Source organism: Branchiostoma lanceolatum, chromosome 18 (genome assembly GCF_035083965.1).
Source record: "Branchiostoma lanceolatum isolate klBraLanc5 chromosome 18, klBraLanc5.hap2, whole genome shotgun sequence".
Lineage (NCBI taxonomy): Eukaryota > Metazoa > Chordata > Leptocardii > Amphioxiformes > Branchiostomatidae > Branchiostoma > Branchiostoma lanceolatum.
The window spans coordinates 2,003,694-2,020,238 of NC_089739.1; the positions used below are offsets into that span (position 1 = coordinate 2,003,694).

The 16,545-nt window shown below is 40.7% G+C and overlaps 2 protein-coding genes across 2 annotated transcripts in view; one reads left to right on the top strand and one right to left on the bottom strand.

The window, feature by feature from the left end:
• The window catches only part of LOC136424687 (nucleolar transcription factor 1-like), a 30,469-nt gene extending 20,252 nt beyond the window's left edge, over positions 1–10,217 (bottom strand). Inside the window, exons 1-5 of the mRNA XM_066413312.1 lie at positions 9,919–10,217; positions 4,160–4,219; positions 2,473–2,574; positions 1,856–2,031; positions 1,100–1,189 (exon numbers count right to left, since the gene is read on the bottom strand). Of these exons, the coding sequence (XP_066269409.1) occupies positions 1,100–1,189; positions 1,856–2,031; positions 2,473–2,574; positions 4,160–4,219; positions 9,919–10,027 (537 nt within the window). The 5' untranslated portion in view covers positions 10,028–10,217. The remainder of the gene's footprint in view (positions 1–1,099; positions 1,190–1,855; positions 2,032–2,472; positions 2,575–4,159; positions 4,220–9,918) is intronic.
• Positions 10,218–11,652: 1,435 nt separating this feature from the next.
• On the top strand, positions 11,653–13,886 carry LOC136424579 (inositol-tetrakisphosphate 1-kinase-like). Its single transcript, XM_066413192.1, has 5 exons — positions 11,653–11,777; positions 11,992–12,058; positions 12,580–12,650; positions 13,059–13,227; positions 13,762–13,886. The coding sequence occupies exons 2-5, from the start codon at positions 12,052–12,054 to the stop codon at positions 13,884–13,886; spliced, it is 372 nt and encodes a 123-aa protein (XP_066269289.1). The 5' UTR covers positions 11,653–11,777; positions 11,992–12,051.
• The last annotated feature ends 2,659 nt before the right edge of the window (positions 13,887–16,545 follow it).

Consider the following 16,545-nt stretch of genomic DNA (forward strand, 5'->3'; position numbering starts at 1 on the left):
TAGGGTCAGTAGGTATGAATTATGAATTCTCTAATTCTATATTTGTTGTTGTTCACCCTTGTAGTGCCTCATATAATAGCAAGTTTCCAGAAAAATATAGATGAACATCTTTTGGCCACATCAATTCATTTTCATAGTTCTTGGCCTGGGAGAATAAATGTTGTGTTTCAGAATATGGTCCTGAAAAAATTAAGGTGGATAGGTAGGGATTCTCTTGTTGTTGTTATTTTCATTTCAGACATAGACTTTTTCCTCAGACTCAGTTTTCATGTAGATATCTTAGTTCAGAATTATCCTTTTAAAACATTTTTGTACAATAATTGGTCTTGTAGAAATTTGGTTAAGAATTGTTAGTACAGAGCTTCAATAAACGGGACGGAAAACAAACCAGTTAAGGAACTAGAACAAGATCATTTCAAAAAGTAACCGTGAACTAAAGATATGAAACAATTACCACTCGCCGAATGGTACAGATACACTTCTGTAAGTATAAAAACATAGTTGAAATGTCATAAAAAGTTTTCAAACTGATCAATATATGGAAAATATGTGTACAGTTTTTTTGTATTACTGAGTTTGGCGGTAAAATCAACCATTTATAATTCCATCAAACGCCAGAATTCTTAGCTCACAAACTTCACATCATTTTGTTTATTGTTTTGAAAAAGACATGTTATAGCTCAAAATCATTAAGAACAAAGCAGATATTACGGCAAAGTTCACCCCTTGACACTGGGATGTTTAGCAATGCCGAATTGTGTAATGTGTATATTGATATTGTGTGTCTTTGACACATAGACACACACACACACACGCATAGACAGACACACACAAACATATACACACACACAATACAAACAGTAACATACACAGACACACTAACAAACACACACTCACACATATACACATACACACACACACACGCATACACGAACACACACACACATATACACATACATGTACATACACATACAAATAGAGAGACACACATATATACACACTCACATACACACACACATATAAACACTCACTCACACACACACACACATATAAACACACACTCACACACACACAGTTATAAGACGTTCATGTCTAATACCTTCTCAGGCTTCTTCTTGTTGTCGAACGGGTTCTTGAGCCATTCCTTGGCATCAGCTATGAGTTCAGACATTGTGCGGAACTTTCGAATCTGAAAAGATGTTCAAGAGTTGCATTTGTGAGGTGATAGGTTAAAATCCTTTAAAGACTACATTATGCATACTCCTTTCTCTGCTTTTTAAGCACTCAACATTTAGGGAAGAGTATGGGTGTTGACTGCACATCACTGCAAGTGTACTAGCCCCCTGCTGTGTGGCCAAAGGGCACAGAGACAGGCATCTGTACACTAATAATTCATTTTTGGCAAGTGAAACTAACCTAAAAATTGAGCTGCACAGAAAATATTTAGGTACAGAACATAAAATAAAGAAGAAGGGTAGCAAAACATTACTGACTATCTTCAAAGCTTAAATTTGCAAGCTAAAAATTGTAAACAAGAAATACAAAAAAGGTTTTATACTTTCTCTGACACTTCAATATGAGGAATATGCTGTTATCTGTACAACGGTATATTTACATGTACATTTGTAATCCTACACAAAAATCCAATACAGATTTGGTGCCTTATGCTAAGGTCACATTTCCAAGTCGGAAAAATGCATTTCAAGAATATACAAAACTTATGGTAAGTATTTTTCTAAACACTTTGTTGTCTTTTATATCATATTTTTCATACCCACAAGCTACCCAGCAGGGACCCACTTTGAAATGTGACCCTGGCAGTAAATAGCATTAGCAGGTTGAAGGTTGAACTGACCTCATTGGAGATCTTCTGCCACTTCTCCTTGCACTGTTCTCCTGTGAAGCCTCCGAAGGCCACGTCTGCCCAGTCCATTCTCTCCTCCCTGGTCTTAAACTTGACCATGTCGTCCGGCGGCAAAACCTTCCCGATTCTGTCTAGGAGTTCCTTTGTGGTGTCAAGGTTCCACAGTTCTGTGCAGGGAAAAAAGAAAGGAAAGTGAGCTGAAGCAATCTGTGAATAGTTTCATCAAGTTGCAATTGGTAAGTCACTGAATAAGAAGTCTCTTTCTTTTTTTAATTATTAAGTTTGATACTTTATTCAACACAAAGCAAATGTTGCTCACCTCATATTTTGGCCGTTCTTTATAATGAAATTTACCAACATAGATGAGCTTTCATGCTAATACAAGAAGACTCTTTGTACATAAGCGTTTTATTCAAACGATGTTTCGGTGACCTAGTGGCTAAATACGCGAGCCTAGCAAAGCTGCATTGCACTTCTACAAGTACTAGCTAACGAAAAATTGTCATTCTTCGTCCTTCCACCGCTCTACCGTCACCTTACCTAATGGTCATGGAAGCCAACATAAACACTTTCATGTTTATGGTGACTTGGTTTTCTTGTCATCTTACTTTGATACCCACCTCCGTCCTGAGCCTCCTCCTTGACCTTGACCTTGAGCCCATTCACGCCTGCAGCCATGCTGCCAGCTGTCTTGGACTTGGTACCTTTGTCTGGGAATTAAGTAAAGTCATCATCAGTTTTAACTACATTTGTATTTGTAATGTATACTCAGCAATAGCTTTGGACATTGGTCCATTTGCTGACTTACATGTAGGGCTTGACATCTATTTTTGGTGCATCTAACCTAAGAATTTAGGTGCACAGAAAGGATTTCGGGTGCACAACATGAAATAAAGTAAAATGCCAGCAAAACATAAGTACAAAGTTTACCCTACTGCCTCTTTTAAAGGAGTCCTAAAGTCCAGAGGGGGAAGTTATTTTCCAAAAGATGGTAATTTTAGGAAGTAGAAATGAATATTTTTACCAGTATACGATAAAGTACCCACTAGTCCCGTGCGCATCCAAAACGTTCAGTATTCTACCAAATTCCCCAGGTGACCCTCAGCCTATGTGTTTTTTACAATGTGCCTGACAATGCCTGACAAAAATTAGATTACAAAAAGAATGTCAGGGTGGTTAAGAAAAACCTTCTGGCTATGTGTTCTTGTATATCTTATTAACAATTGGCCTTCATATCGTGCTTAACCACCCTCATTTACACCGAAAATATCCACGTTTAAAAATGTATGTTTACGCATAGGGAATACACTGGTAGGGTCTGCAGGGGTTTAGTGAGTATCATATTGTTTTAAAAAACACACCTTGTAAAATTTACCACAAGCAGAATTTTGTAAAAAGTCGGTTGATTATGTATTGATTGATACATAATCTAGTGGAAAATAACACCGCCTTCTGGAGTTTAGGACTCCTTTAAGGACTTCAGTCTGAAATTCTATAGCTAACTTTGACATCTTAGTAATATATCAAGGTACCACAAAGGATACAATGTACATTACTTTTTCTAACACTCAAATTTCAAGAATGTTCTGCATACTATATAGTACCTTTCCTCGATAGCCTACAAAAATATCTAGGTGCACTGGTGAACCCACAGTAAAAAAAAATGTTACACATGCACCCAGTATTTGTAGCCCTGCTGACTTTATCGCCAAGAGGGTTATGCTTTTGGTTCCTTTTGTGGTTGGGAGCATTTCTTTCTAAATTTGTGGACAGCATAATTTGAGAAGCTGTGGATGGATCTTTATGATATTTGGTAGGTGCGCAGGTGTTCTGAAAACGAAGGTGAAATCTAATGTCAATAAAAGTCTGCTGCAGTACTGTTAAAAAAGCGCAAGGTGAACGATTTTCGAACTTGACCTTTCTTTGCACAACCACTTCACACCTACCAAAAATCATAAAGATTCATCAAAGCTTTCTTGATTTATGCTCCTGACATACATACAGACCTACCCAACAGACGTCTCAACCGAAAACATAATCTTCTCCGAGTACTAGTAGTACACTCGGTGAAGATGATAATAATGAACCTCCTAGTCCTACATTTAGTTTAAGCTGCTACAGGATACATGACTTTTTTCCGTTAATTCTACTGGCAAAAAAAATTACATTATTCCTAGATTCCCATTACAATAACTTTGAACGAAAGGTACATCTTACATTGAAAATGTTCAAATCATAGAAACAGCAGAAATCAAATTGGTGTCGCCTTAAATTGTCTTTTCATGAGAGACTTACTGGGTGAAACTGCAGAGCTTGCTCCTGTTCTCGTGGCCCTCGCCGGTGAGCTGTGACTTTCTGTGGAGCAAAAATAGTATGTTTTACAGTAAGTCACTGTCATCCAGGTCAACATGCCCATAATACATGACAAACTCATAGCCGCAAACCTACAGGCTAAAGATTCTGAAAATTACAATCAGAAACTGCACAAGAAAACCCTTTAAAATATCTGTCGAAAGGGTTACATTTCCTTAACTAATGTTCAGGGATGTTAAAACTAAAGGACACATTCTAAAAAAGCAGCCGTCCTCGATTGAGTATATAAAATATTGATTTCTGTTTTCCAAAGTCTGTAATTAAAAAAATGAACCTAAGAATAGCTTGCCAACTTGCAACTTAAGTTGTTAATATTTTTTCTGCAATTTCAAGAACCAATACATTCACTCTAATGCATTTACTTGAACCTTATTTTCATCTAGCCAAGCTCTATCCCTCAGAAGCTCTGATGTCCCACAATCTAGGTCAAGGCAAAAGCACTCCCCTAGGAAGCTACAGCAAATGCAGAAATGTTCGCAGTGGTTTTATGTTCACGTTTTTTTGCGGTAAGCTCTTCGCCGTGAACTTAAAACCACCGGAAACTTTTTTGCCCCCCTTGTCAACTATTGTCTCAAATGCAAACTTAAAACCACCACGAACACTCCATTTTCTCCCTGCCCCAAAATGAAAACCGTGCAAACTTAAATGCATGTACAGTACCACTGTAGCAGTGCAAGCTAAGATCAAGTGTTCAGTACTACCACCATCTACTTCCAAGCTGGCTCGTATTAATCTAATGCCACCCTTCATAATCTTATGATGCCATAAAGCTGATTAATCTTAAGATTATTGGGCATGACTTTTGTATTATGTACAACATGTACATGTGTATATAGATAGACATGTATATGTTGTTGTTGTTGTAATATGTGATATTAAATCTCAAAACAAGAGTTATTACAATCTTACATGAAGGAAGGTTAGACATCCGGGTAATAAGATACGTGAGGCAACATGTAACAGTTACTCAAACAAACAGTTTCTGACAGCAAATTCCATCCAGTTGCTTGAGTAACTGTTACTTTGCATAATTAGAATTACGATGTTCTATTTTCTTAGCGACAGTTGTCATCTTAATGGTATGACTTATCTATTTGTAGTCTCAAATAGCAAGTGTAATTTTGTTCATGTCCAGCTCTAAGAATACTGTATACTATAATACGCTATGAGAACCTGTAACTAGATCATGGATGATTTTTCAAGACAAGTGCACAGCGATACAAACTTAGGGATGTCAGTGTTCTCACCAGAATTTTTTCACAGCATAGGGGTCAGGTACAGAAGGCCAACTTTACGCGGCGCAAGCTACGAAGAAATTACCGCAGAGTAGGGAGTCTGGCTTGTTCCCCCGGAAAATTTTTGAATTCATAACACAATGAGACACTATTTCCTGCATTTTGAGGGATAAATTTTGTGAAGTAAAGTTTTTCCTCTATTACAGCCTCATTCTAAAGCCAAATATGAACTTTTTATAAGATTTATGAAGGGTCACAAGGTTCTTTCCAGAAACACCCCTATGCTGGTTGAAACACAGCATAGGGGTCCAGACCACAGCATAGGGGGTCCAAATCACAGCATAGGGGGCCCCTATGCTGAAAAGGCCTGGCGAGAACACTGGATGTTACATGTGTATGTACAATCAGAGATGGCAGACTTTGCCCTTACATACATCACTGCATGATGTATGGAAAAATTGAAAACAACAAATTGAAATATAAAACCTGAAAAAACATGAACATAATTTATGCAAAGTGTTTGCTAACTCACTCAAAAATCCAACTGAACTGTGAAAACAAGAGAATTGTAAAATAGATTTTTGTAACAGGCAAAAAAACAACATTTTGCAATGTACAGACTGATGTCAATGAACAGAGTCAACGAAACCTTGTTTTACTTTAATGTTCCCACAACCGAAAGCCATTATTTTCTGTATACAGGCATTGATCCAATACTGCATCGCATGGAGGGGGCGATGTCTGCCATCTCTGCCGAGATTGCCTTGTCAGGTAAGTGATAAAAGAACAAAGGACATGATGAAAAATTGAAAACAAAAGATTGGAGGAACCTATTTTAACTATTTCATTCCCACAAAACTGTTTTCTTGTCAATTTTTCAAGTCAGCATTATCGTTTTAAATCCAAGAAATTAAATTGGGCACAATTTACATGAGGAAAACTGCTGGACATACAACAATGTCATATGTCTTTGGCATGTAAGTTGTATACCATTGTAGTACTTTCAGCACAACGTACTACAATGGCATACAACTTCCATGCCAAAGACATGACATTGTCCTACATGTATGTCCAGTAGATTTCCTTAATGTACATCGGGCCTATGTTTCTTTCAGATGGCATATTTTAACCTTCTTGGTTAATTGAGAGAAGCTGCCTTCCCTGGGGCAAGAACTGCTGGTTTGCTCTCTGACATGGCCTAATTGGTGCAACAGTTATGTTAGCCCAGAACTGGAAAATCCACTATTGCGGACCACATGGTTCAGGGACGTGGAAAAGACTCATAGGTGTGATACCATATCTTTCTATGGTCATACATGGCTCAATGATCAATCCATTCTTTCTGCCAGATATGAATCATGATGATAGTTAGTCTAAATTCTTCTTGCTAGTTGCACTGTCTGAGTGTCATTTGAATTTGCAACAGTTACACTGACTGCCTTGTTTAATAATCAGGGCTGGTTGACATAAAACCAGTTTTTTTGGTTAATTACCTCACATTCCACTCATTCATTGCATGGTTAGGAGACTGTTGTAGTAAGGCTGCTACCAGAATTTCTCTTAAATCTGAAAGTGAAAGTTGTCTTGTACTGGTCCATTGACAATGGTGATCACAGAAAGAAGCTGACTGCAGTACACAGTAGATGCACCACTCCACATAAGCTAGTACAAAGCAAAAGGTGAGTTCTTTTTACTAATTCTTTTAAAATCAAAGACTGGGCCCGAAATGTTTTTGTCTGTACTACCCATAACAAACAAATCACAACTGCACCAATCTGTTGTGAAACTTAAACTTAAGTTAAGTTAAAGGATATCTAATAAACCATACCATAATCGAGTCACAAATACAATGCTGCAGCAACTCATATTCATATACCCAGTAAAGGAACGTTGCATATAGATATCAGAAATACCTAAAATTTTACAAGCACTTCCACGTTCCTACATGTCCAGTTCTTATCATATATGCAGGTTGAATTTCCAGCACTGGATATTGGTACATGTGCATACTAGTATTAATATAGAAGTCATACCTGGGCCTGATACGGGAGTTCTGGACCGTGTGATAATTTCCGGTATCACATAGGGGGTTTGGGAGTTGTATCATGGGGGCCTCCATAGAATATTAAGAATGTATTTCGAGTGCGGCGGTTGCAATAAAGGGGGGGGGGGGTGTCCCACCCCCCTTGCACCCCATCCCCCCCACCCGTGCCGCCGCCGCTGAGTATTTGCAGCATTTACAAACAGTGCAAAAACAACATGCAGCTAGGCTCTCTTACTTTGTGTTTGTATGAAACGATACATGCTAGTTGGTTGCAATGTACGGTTCCAAAACAAAAATATGGATTACAGCTGCCATTAGGACATCAGTTTTGTAACATTCATTTGACACAATGTTACACATGTATTAAGTCAGAGCTTGAATCTAAAGTTGACATTCTTTTTTGGGAATAGGGGCTCTGGTACAGCTAAAAATCAATGTAAAAAAATTTTTATGTACAACAAAAAATAAAGTAGAAGGTCAGCAAAACCGCATTTCAGTTTCCAGCTTAAAAAATGCAATGAACCCAAATTCTATAGCTAACTTTGAAATCTTAAGCAAGCAATCAACAAGATTTTATCATTCTTCTTTCTGTACACTACAGTCTACACACAAAACCCAACACAGATAATCATGAGATATCCATTTGTAGATGCACACAGTCAAAAAATAGGTGCACAGCTCTAATTTTGCGTACACAAAAGTGAAAATGCACAAATTATTTCCAACCCTGCAAGTCCATTGCAAATTGCAAAAAAGTAACTTACCATCTTGTATTTTTTATGACTGATGATTTTTTCCCGTTGCATAAAATTTTTAAGACTTACACATCTCTAGAATATATGTAGCAAATTGTTGAACAAAATTAAAGACAATCTATGCCTAAACAGTATTGTGCTAAAAAATGTTAATATGATACATATTTTAGGAATTTGGTCAAACATTGCAAAGGGACAATTTCTTTTTCCACATACAGATTCTGCGATGATACGCAAAGAAAAAAAAGAAAAATTACGGTCAAAAATAGCAACAATTACAGAGCATTAGTTAATCATGTGGCTGATTTTCACATTTAAAGAACAGCGACTGTAATTTTAGGACTTACAGTAAATAGTACACTTATCTATGTAGACAAATGCATTTAATGTACTTCGAAATTGATCATCCAATCCAACATTTGCAGAACATAACAACTGTATTCCTACTGTATACATATTCCACCCTACAAAACTGCTAAAACGGCGCGAAAATACATAAAACAAAACAATTAGCTTAGACAAAACAAACAAACAAACAATGTGGCATAATTGTAGCGACCAACACGTGCTGCAACATTGTGACCACGCGTTCCCCACGCCACCCCCGCGCCACACAATTCCGCAGAAGACCCCGAAAAAAAATCATCCCAAACAGCGTTTATCGGGCATTACAGCGGGTTTTTCTTGCAGGAATTCGGGAGAAAGGGGGTTGAATTCCCCAGCGGATGGGCTGGTGGCGCCGGGCGGGGCCGGGTGGCTCCTCCAGGCGAGCAGTGCGTGACCGTGTCACCGATACACAATCCACCGCGCCTCCCCAGACCTCGTGACCAAGCCCGAAGCCATCTTGATTGACACCCGGGCCCGCAGCCAGCACGAAAATGGCTGAAAACGAGCTCAGAACGCGGCGTTTTCGACGCCTCCTGCTCGTAAAAGCATATGCAAGGTGTGAAATTAAACAATTTCTATAAATTTGGTCCCATTTTTGTCGGGATCGGCCGGAATCGGCGCACCCGTGTCTGAATGTTTTCGGCGCCAGTCGCCGAGGAACCCGGATTGAGCGAGTCGGGCTGGCCCCGTATGGGGTCATCTCGCATCGATAATCAGACGGAAAAAAAGCCAAATAACCAAAAGTTCTGTCAGAATTTCCGCTAAATGGCATAAATTTTGCTTCTAGGGGTCAAAAATGGGTCTAAATGCGTGATTTGGGCGGGTAAATGCGGGAGAAGCGTGGTCCAGGGGTGGACGGGCCCTTCCCCCGAGGAAATTTATACTACGCGACGGTATCCAACATGGAGGAAAGGTGGAAAGACAACCAAAGCGGGAAAAAGAGGAAGCGAATTTTCAAACCCAGATTCCGGGCGGGTTTTCCCTCAGAACCTGGCAAATTTTCCTCAGGTTTTTGTCGAGGTGGTACGGGGTGGACACCTACCGTGTGGGGTGGGGGTGGTTTCGGAGGAAAGTGAGGGAAATGCCGAGGAAGATTCACCGAATGGCGCGATCAAAGATCGCTCGTCTGGGAATGCAAATCCCTCGGCTGCACGGAAAAACGCCCGGAACAAGCCATGCGCGGGAACCCGGCGCTTCTAACACCCTTACCCTGCTTAGAAATCTTCTAGGGGAAAAATTTTTCCTCAGAAAACCACCTACCGTCGGTCTCGGAGGTCCCTTCGTGCCGGTCCGAGCGAGTCGGTCGCCTCTTTCCCTTCTTGTCCGCCGCGGGCATCAGAACCTCGCCTCCCGCTATGAACCCCGACATGGCTGACGTAGTGCAACCCCACCCCGCCTCGCAACGCCGCTTCGCCGGGTTTCTCGCCGTTTTTCCCGGCTTTTTCTCGCGAAAAAGTTTGGCAGACTTTTCTTGGGAAGTTTTATATTTCTAAGTTTTCCACCTGTCAAGTATTTTTGTTGAATTTTTTAAAATTTAGGGGAGGAAGTCGCGGTTGTGCGCACGCCCAGGACAAGTCTCGGCCAATCACCGGACTGCGCCGGCATGCAATACTGTCATCATCCGCGCGGTGTCCCCACTGCTCGGCAAAGCGCGGGAAGTTCAAACATTTAGATCTCCAAGCAGATGTCAGGCAGGGGTATTGAAACGTTTATGGTTTTCTATTCCGATCAAAACTCAAATATGTCCTCTTTCAGTAAACTACATCGTGCTTCGCCCATGTTACGTCGTAGTAGGCAAGCACGACGTATTGTACACCCAAGTACGTCGTATCATTTTGTCTGAAATACGGCCTAACTGTACTACGTCGTTGTGACCCAAGGGCACGTTGTAGTTCTCCCCCAACTACGACGTGCTTTGGGGCGGAGTACGACATGTCTGAAATACGACGTAGCAATATATACGCAGTACAACGTGTACCGTCTGACTGAATGACTTTTAGTTTGAAGTGCTAGGGGACACCTACGGGACCTCTTCAAGAGCTAAGTATTTGAGCCTGATGATGGTGATTATGAGAGAGAGAGAGAGAGAGAGAGAGAGAGAGAGAGAGAGAGAGAGAGAGAGAGAGAGAGAGAGAGAGAGAGAGAGTTACCTGCAGACCAACATGTAACGTTAGCAACAAAGTAGAAAAGGCTGACAGCAGATTGATAATTGACTTTCACGTGTGTTTCAAAAGTAGAAGTCCGTATATTTACAAGTTCAAGAACGGGGAACATATTTCCATGGAGCGGCCATTATATTTTGGACCCCCTCCGTAGGGACCAATAGCCTTCACCCCCTAGACCCCCTTTGTTTCCACGCTCTCACGTCGAGATAGCCTGGATACCAGACCTTTCGCGCGATGCGATGATAAGCCCTTTTGGGCGGGGAAGACCTAGTAGTAGGGAAAGAGTTGGCACCCGGGAGCGCTTGGCAGCCGAACCCTGATTTCTATCCCCTTCGCGTGCTCGAATCGAGTACGTCCCCAACCGAAGCCAGAGTGAGCGACACCTACTCATTTTCACCCGAGTCAAGTGAGGACTAGTTGTAAAGTCTCATTTGGGGTGCTACGTGTATTTTTTTTGTTAAAACTAAGGGCATTTAGATTTACAGCCATCTGTTATCAGTATGGATGGAAGGTAAATCTTGCAATTTCTAAGTTGGTAGATATGTCAGGCTATACACCATGTGAAGGTAAAAATGAATTTGCGTTTCAACTGTTACCTTTCTAGTTTGTACTAGAAACGTTGTAAACGTTGACAGTCTAAGGTGTTTCATTGCATATGAATACCCAATGTAGTTCCTGCCCATGATGGTATGACAAGCTTTTTTCTGCGTTTGTTCTAGTTAATTGAGCTGTATACACATATTCAAGAACAATTTAATGTTGACAGTCTAAAGTGTTTCATTGCATATGAATACCCAGTGTAGTTCCTGCCAATGATGGTATACTAACAAGCTCTTCTTATATTGCTGTATTGGACTTTAAGATGACGTTGGTGTTGGGAGACGCGGGCTGGAAGATCTGGACTTGCCGTGCTCTGCTGAGAGTTACGCCAACCACTCCGGTATTCTCCACAAGGTCGGTCAAGTCCATTGTTTAAATCTCAGTTTCCTGCCATTGTTCCGTAGTGTACTACGTTCTAACACTGGGGTTGTTACTTTTGATTTCATTTCAGTTGAGTCTGGATATACTGAAAATTGGACTCATTTCGCTCACTCGGTAATTAATTCGGTGATTATAGGAACTGGCCATGTCTTATGACACCGTATACGACCGTATATTCCGTTCACAGTTGTACGTGATTGGAGAGACTCATTTCGTCTACGGTCGACCTTCGTTAAGGAACTTCGCGATGTCAGGTAGTATGTTTTTTTATCGCCTTGAAAAATTGAGATAATGTCTTGGGCGTGACTGTGTGTGTGCGTGTGTGTCTGTGTGTTTGTGTTTCCGAACTATTGTGGTCAGCATAACTCAAGAACCTCTGGATGGATTAAGAGTATGTTTGATATATGGGTAGGTGTTGGGGAAACATAGATCATGGTCGATTTCGGCCCCCCTGGTATGTGACCTTGGTATTGCAGAAGAACTTCGTTTTTTTTTTTTATCTTTTGACCTGGACGTGCTATGGTCTTGATTTTTTGGTGGCAGATAGCTGGTGATATAGGTAAGAAGTGGTGTTGATTTGGACCCCTAGCAGCTTGTTGATTTCTGTTTTACTACCGTCCAATATTTCTTTTGTTAGTAGGATCTGCGTAATCTATTAATGTAGTTTGTTATGTCATATCTGATTGCATTTACAAGTAGATGATCTATGGCTTACAGTTCACTATATATCGAGTAGCCTATAATAGATGTTCTTTTTACATTCTTACATGTACAGACGATCGTCCGAAAGTGATATTTTCAACGTCAGAAGTGGTCAAAGCCGACTCCGTGTCCCTATTAAATGCTGTAAGTAAAATACAACAACTTTATTATACTATCTTCAGTTCATCGTGTTTTCAGAACGGTAGTGTTCTAAAGATTGCCCATGTGTTACAGCTTAATCAAGCAAGTGAATTTTACAAATATATGTACATTAAAGAAAATATATGGAGGATAGTATGACTTGTATCATATAGAATGAAATGTGTGTGTGTGTGTGTGTGTGTGTGTGTGTGTGTGTGTGTGTGTGTGTGTGTGTGTGTGTGTGTGTGTGTGTGTGTGTGTCTATCTGTCTATCTGTCTGTCTGTGTGTCCGGACCATTGTAGTCAGCAAACCAACAGAACCTCGATTAATTACAGTAGTATTTGGTATGTCAAAAGGTGTCTAGGAGGCAAAGGTCAAGGTCAATTTTTCTTGACAAATTTATATTCAAGGGAAGACATGGCGAGCCGACCAGCCAGACCCGTCCGGTGTCGGCCGATAAGATTTCACGGATTTCGGAAATGACGAGACGCGTGCTGGGGTCCAGTCTGGTGGGGATTGACGTCATCGTACAGGACGGAACCGGAAAACACGTCATCATCGACATGAACGACTTTCCAGGTAAGAATTCGCCACCGATTTGGGTTGCGTTTCGCTGTTTACTACTTTCTGTCCACATTGAACTTTATAAGCATATCCAGAGTTTTGGTATAAAACCTGGCTCTACCAGATGTGTCCTTAGTCACTGACGAAAGATAGCGGATGCTGTCTGAAACGTCTGACTGTTTCAAATTTTTATCAAGTTGCTTGAGTAACTATTATTGGCGTATCTTATTACCTGGATGTCTAACCTTCATCAAAGTAGAAGTCTCCTTTTTTTAGTCTGATTTTGGACAGACAAGGACAACGTGGCACTGCACTTAAGTTTTTCTTAACTTATTTCAACAATACAGACAACAATATACCCATTTCTATACCTGGGTGGAGTGAGGAAAGTCGTGTAAAGTGCCTTTCCGAATGGCACAACATCGGTGACGTCAGGAGATTCGAACCCGGAACCCGAAAACCCTGCCATTACGCCACACGACCCTACCCCGGAGTCTACTGTTACGGTACTATATCACAGATGCAGTAAACTTTTTTCGCCTTCTCCAGGTTACCACGAGGTCAGGACTCGAGAATTCCAAACGGCCCTACTTCGACTTCTCAGGACGGGCCCGTGCAACTGCTTCGGTTCCGATCGCGAGGAAGGGAATAAGCCCGGTGAGACATCCACTTGAGACAGACATGTTAAAAAAAATCATCTTATCTTATCTGTATTACTGGGCAAGACCCGGTGTGGGTATCACGCCCAGGGTGCACGCCTAAGGCGGCCGGTGGTGTTGGTGGTGCTCCACAAAAAGTGCAAAATCAAAGGTAAACTAACGGTAGTAAAAGCAAGGAGACAACAACATGAACAAAATCATGAAAAAATAAAAAGTGCTGTGATGGCCGCCTTAGCTTAGTCTCTACCAGACTAACTACGCCAGGGTTTCACTTGCAGGCAGAAATGTGATCTTCACTGTGAACTGACTCTATTGGCTAATAATTCCTTTTCTGCCGAATTCTACGGTTCATACGCCCGTAAGAGGGCCTGGTGGAGGCTAGCCTTACATACTGTATGCAACTACGGGGGGAGAGGATGTGCTGGGCCAACCCCACCTTCATGTTGACTGGTTGACTGAGCTTGATGTCACTTATGCTAGCTACGGACACGTTTCTAAACCGGGGCCCGGTCGGGCAGTTTGCGGGAACGAAAAGTATGATATAAAAGACAACAAAACACACAGACATAAAGATGATATCAATCAGGAGCATAATTCGTGTATATTTCTTGACGTACATTTCAATTTTCTGCTCCCGCAAACAGCCCGGCCGGGCCCCGGTTTGGAAATGTGACCGTAGCATAAGCTGGCAGCAAGGCAGTTCCACTCCTTAATTGTTCTAGAAACGTAGCTCGCCCTGTACACGTCCGTCCTACAGTAATGACCTAAAACTACTCTAGTATGTTCTTTAGTGGGCAGGACAATTTTGTAATCTTATTTGATGCCAACCATTAGCAGGTCACCTGAACCCTGTTGCATTTAACATGGGACTCGCTAGATGGCTCTTTTGTCCTGCATCTAGCAAACGAAATCATACTGTTGATGTGCCAATCTTTGCTAGATGGGAGACGTATCAAAAATAAGAGAGACAGATGTTTTATGGTTTTACAAATTAAGTAGCGATGCAGTAAAAATGCGCAGCAATATAAGTATCATTATGTCCCATACTGTTAATGATAACCATATATTACACGAATCGAACATGTATATATATGAAAAAGTGGGATCATTCGTCTTCCACTGTCTCGGAAAAAGAAGTCAAACCCAAATAAGATAGAATTTATTGTTATTATTTAAACTAGAATAGTCACATGCTATATTGTTACCAATTGTATGTCCGTCCTTCCTTGTTAGATGTATTTGAAATTAGCCTACGGGCAAGAACTTGCAATAAACTTATTATTATAATTATATCGTCACTATTCTATGTGTTTTATACAGAAGGCTATATAGTAACATCCGTGTACAATATGACGTTAAAATATGCTTGTCTATTTGGCTATATTGCAAATATGTTATTTGTACTGCTGAAAAACTCGGATTCACAATTCACAATATACTTCTCTTAATTATTATTCTCCAATATTAAAATGTTGATACCCACAATATATGATCCATGTTCTGATGCAAGATTTCCTAGTTTTGATTTTGCGCCAGTAATAATAATAAAAATGATTTCAATTCATTATGCAAATATGGACGTCATTTGCATGGAATTTGTCAGTTGATCATCTTCTCCATCCAAATTACACAAGTTGCTCAAAGTCTAAAAGTCTTATATTAGCAAAGAAGGCTATAGTAGTATTCCCTCATAAATAATGTAAATGAGACACGAATTTGCATGATTTATGTCTGCATAGTTACTATACAATCTAGTCAACCATCACTCAGGCTATCTACACACCAAATATCATGACGATTTGTCAACCCCTTTTTTTTATTTAGTCCCTTTCAAAGTTTGCAATGAAATCGGCTCCTGCAGTTAAAAAAACCCACCTATTCTCCCTCCAAAGAGCTATCTACAACTAAAAAATCATGTCCAGAACACGAGATATCAAAACTGGACGTTCCACTGCAGCATCATTGCAAGCCGCTAGGAGCCCAAAGTCTAATCATTTCGAGTTCTCATCAAGACCCACCCGCACAATTCATTCAGATATTCTTTAATTATCGTGTTGATAGACGTGCAGCGTGAAAGATACACACACACGAACGCTGTCCAAAACATAACCTTCTCGGTGCAGGTGATACCTCGCCCTTCGGTGACTTTGGTTCGACTGCGCATGACCGGTTGACCGCCTTAAGGCATGACACACGAACAAGCTGTGTAGTTGATATAAGACCGGTTTTTAAGGTCAACTGTTCACGCTGGGATGGGCCCTAACGTTTGTTGTGTGCTCGATGTGTGGCTCTTCAAATGATATCAAACACGGACCTCTGCCTTTGCGTACCATCAGAGGGACGTCCCTAACCGAAGCTAGGTACTCATTTTGACCTGAGTCGAGTGGGGAGATACGTGTTAAGCACCCATGGGCAAAGCATTGGGTTTTGATATGAAGTGACCCTGCAATTCTTGGTAGGAATTTTCTGCCAGCTATAGACCATGTGTAGGTAAATGTTCAGGATTTGCGTTCAAATCTTACCTTTCTAAATTCTAGTTTCCGTTTGTTTTCAGATTAGAGCCTTGGTAGTGGGCTACTCGGTGTCAGCTAGACGCCATGTGGCGAAACGACACCGCTCTCGTGCTCTTGTTTCTGATATTCGTCGAAGGCAACATTACTGCATGTAAGCATAC

Coding starts and splice junctions, on each gene's coding strand:
- LOC136424579 (XM_066413192.1), top strand. Junction 12,651..13,058: donor CCGTGTCCCTATTAAATGCT/GTAAGTAAAATA, acceptor TTTATATTCAAG/GGAAGACATGGCGAGCCGAC. Junction 13,228..13,761: donor CGACATGAACGACTTTCCAG/GTAAGAATTCGC, acceptor CGCCTTCTCCAG/GTTACCACGAGGTCAGGACT.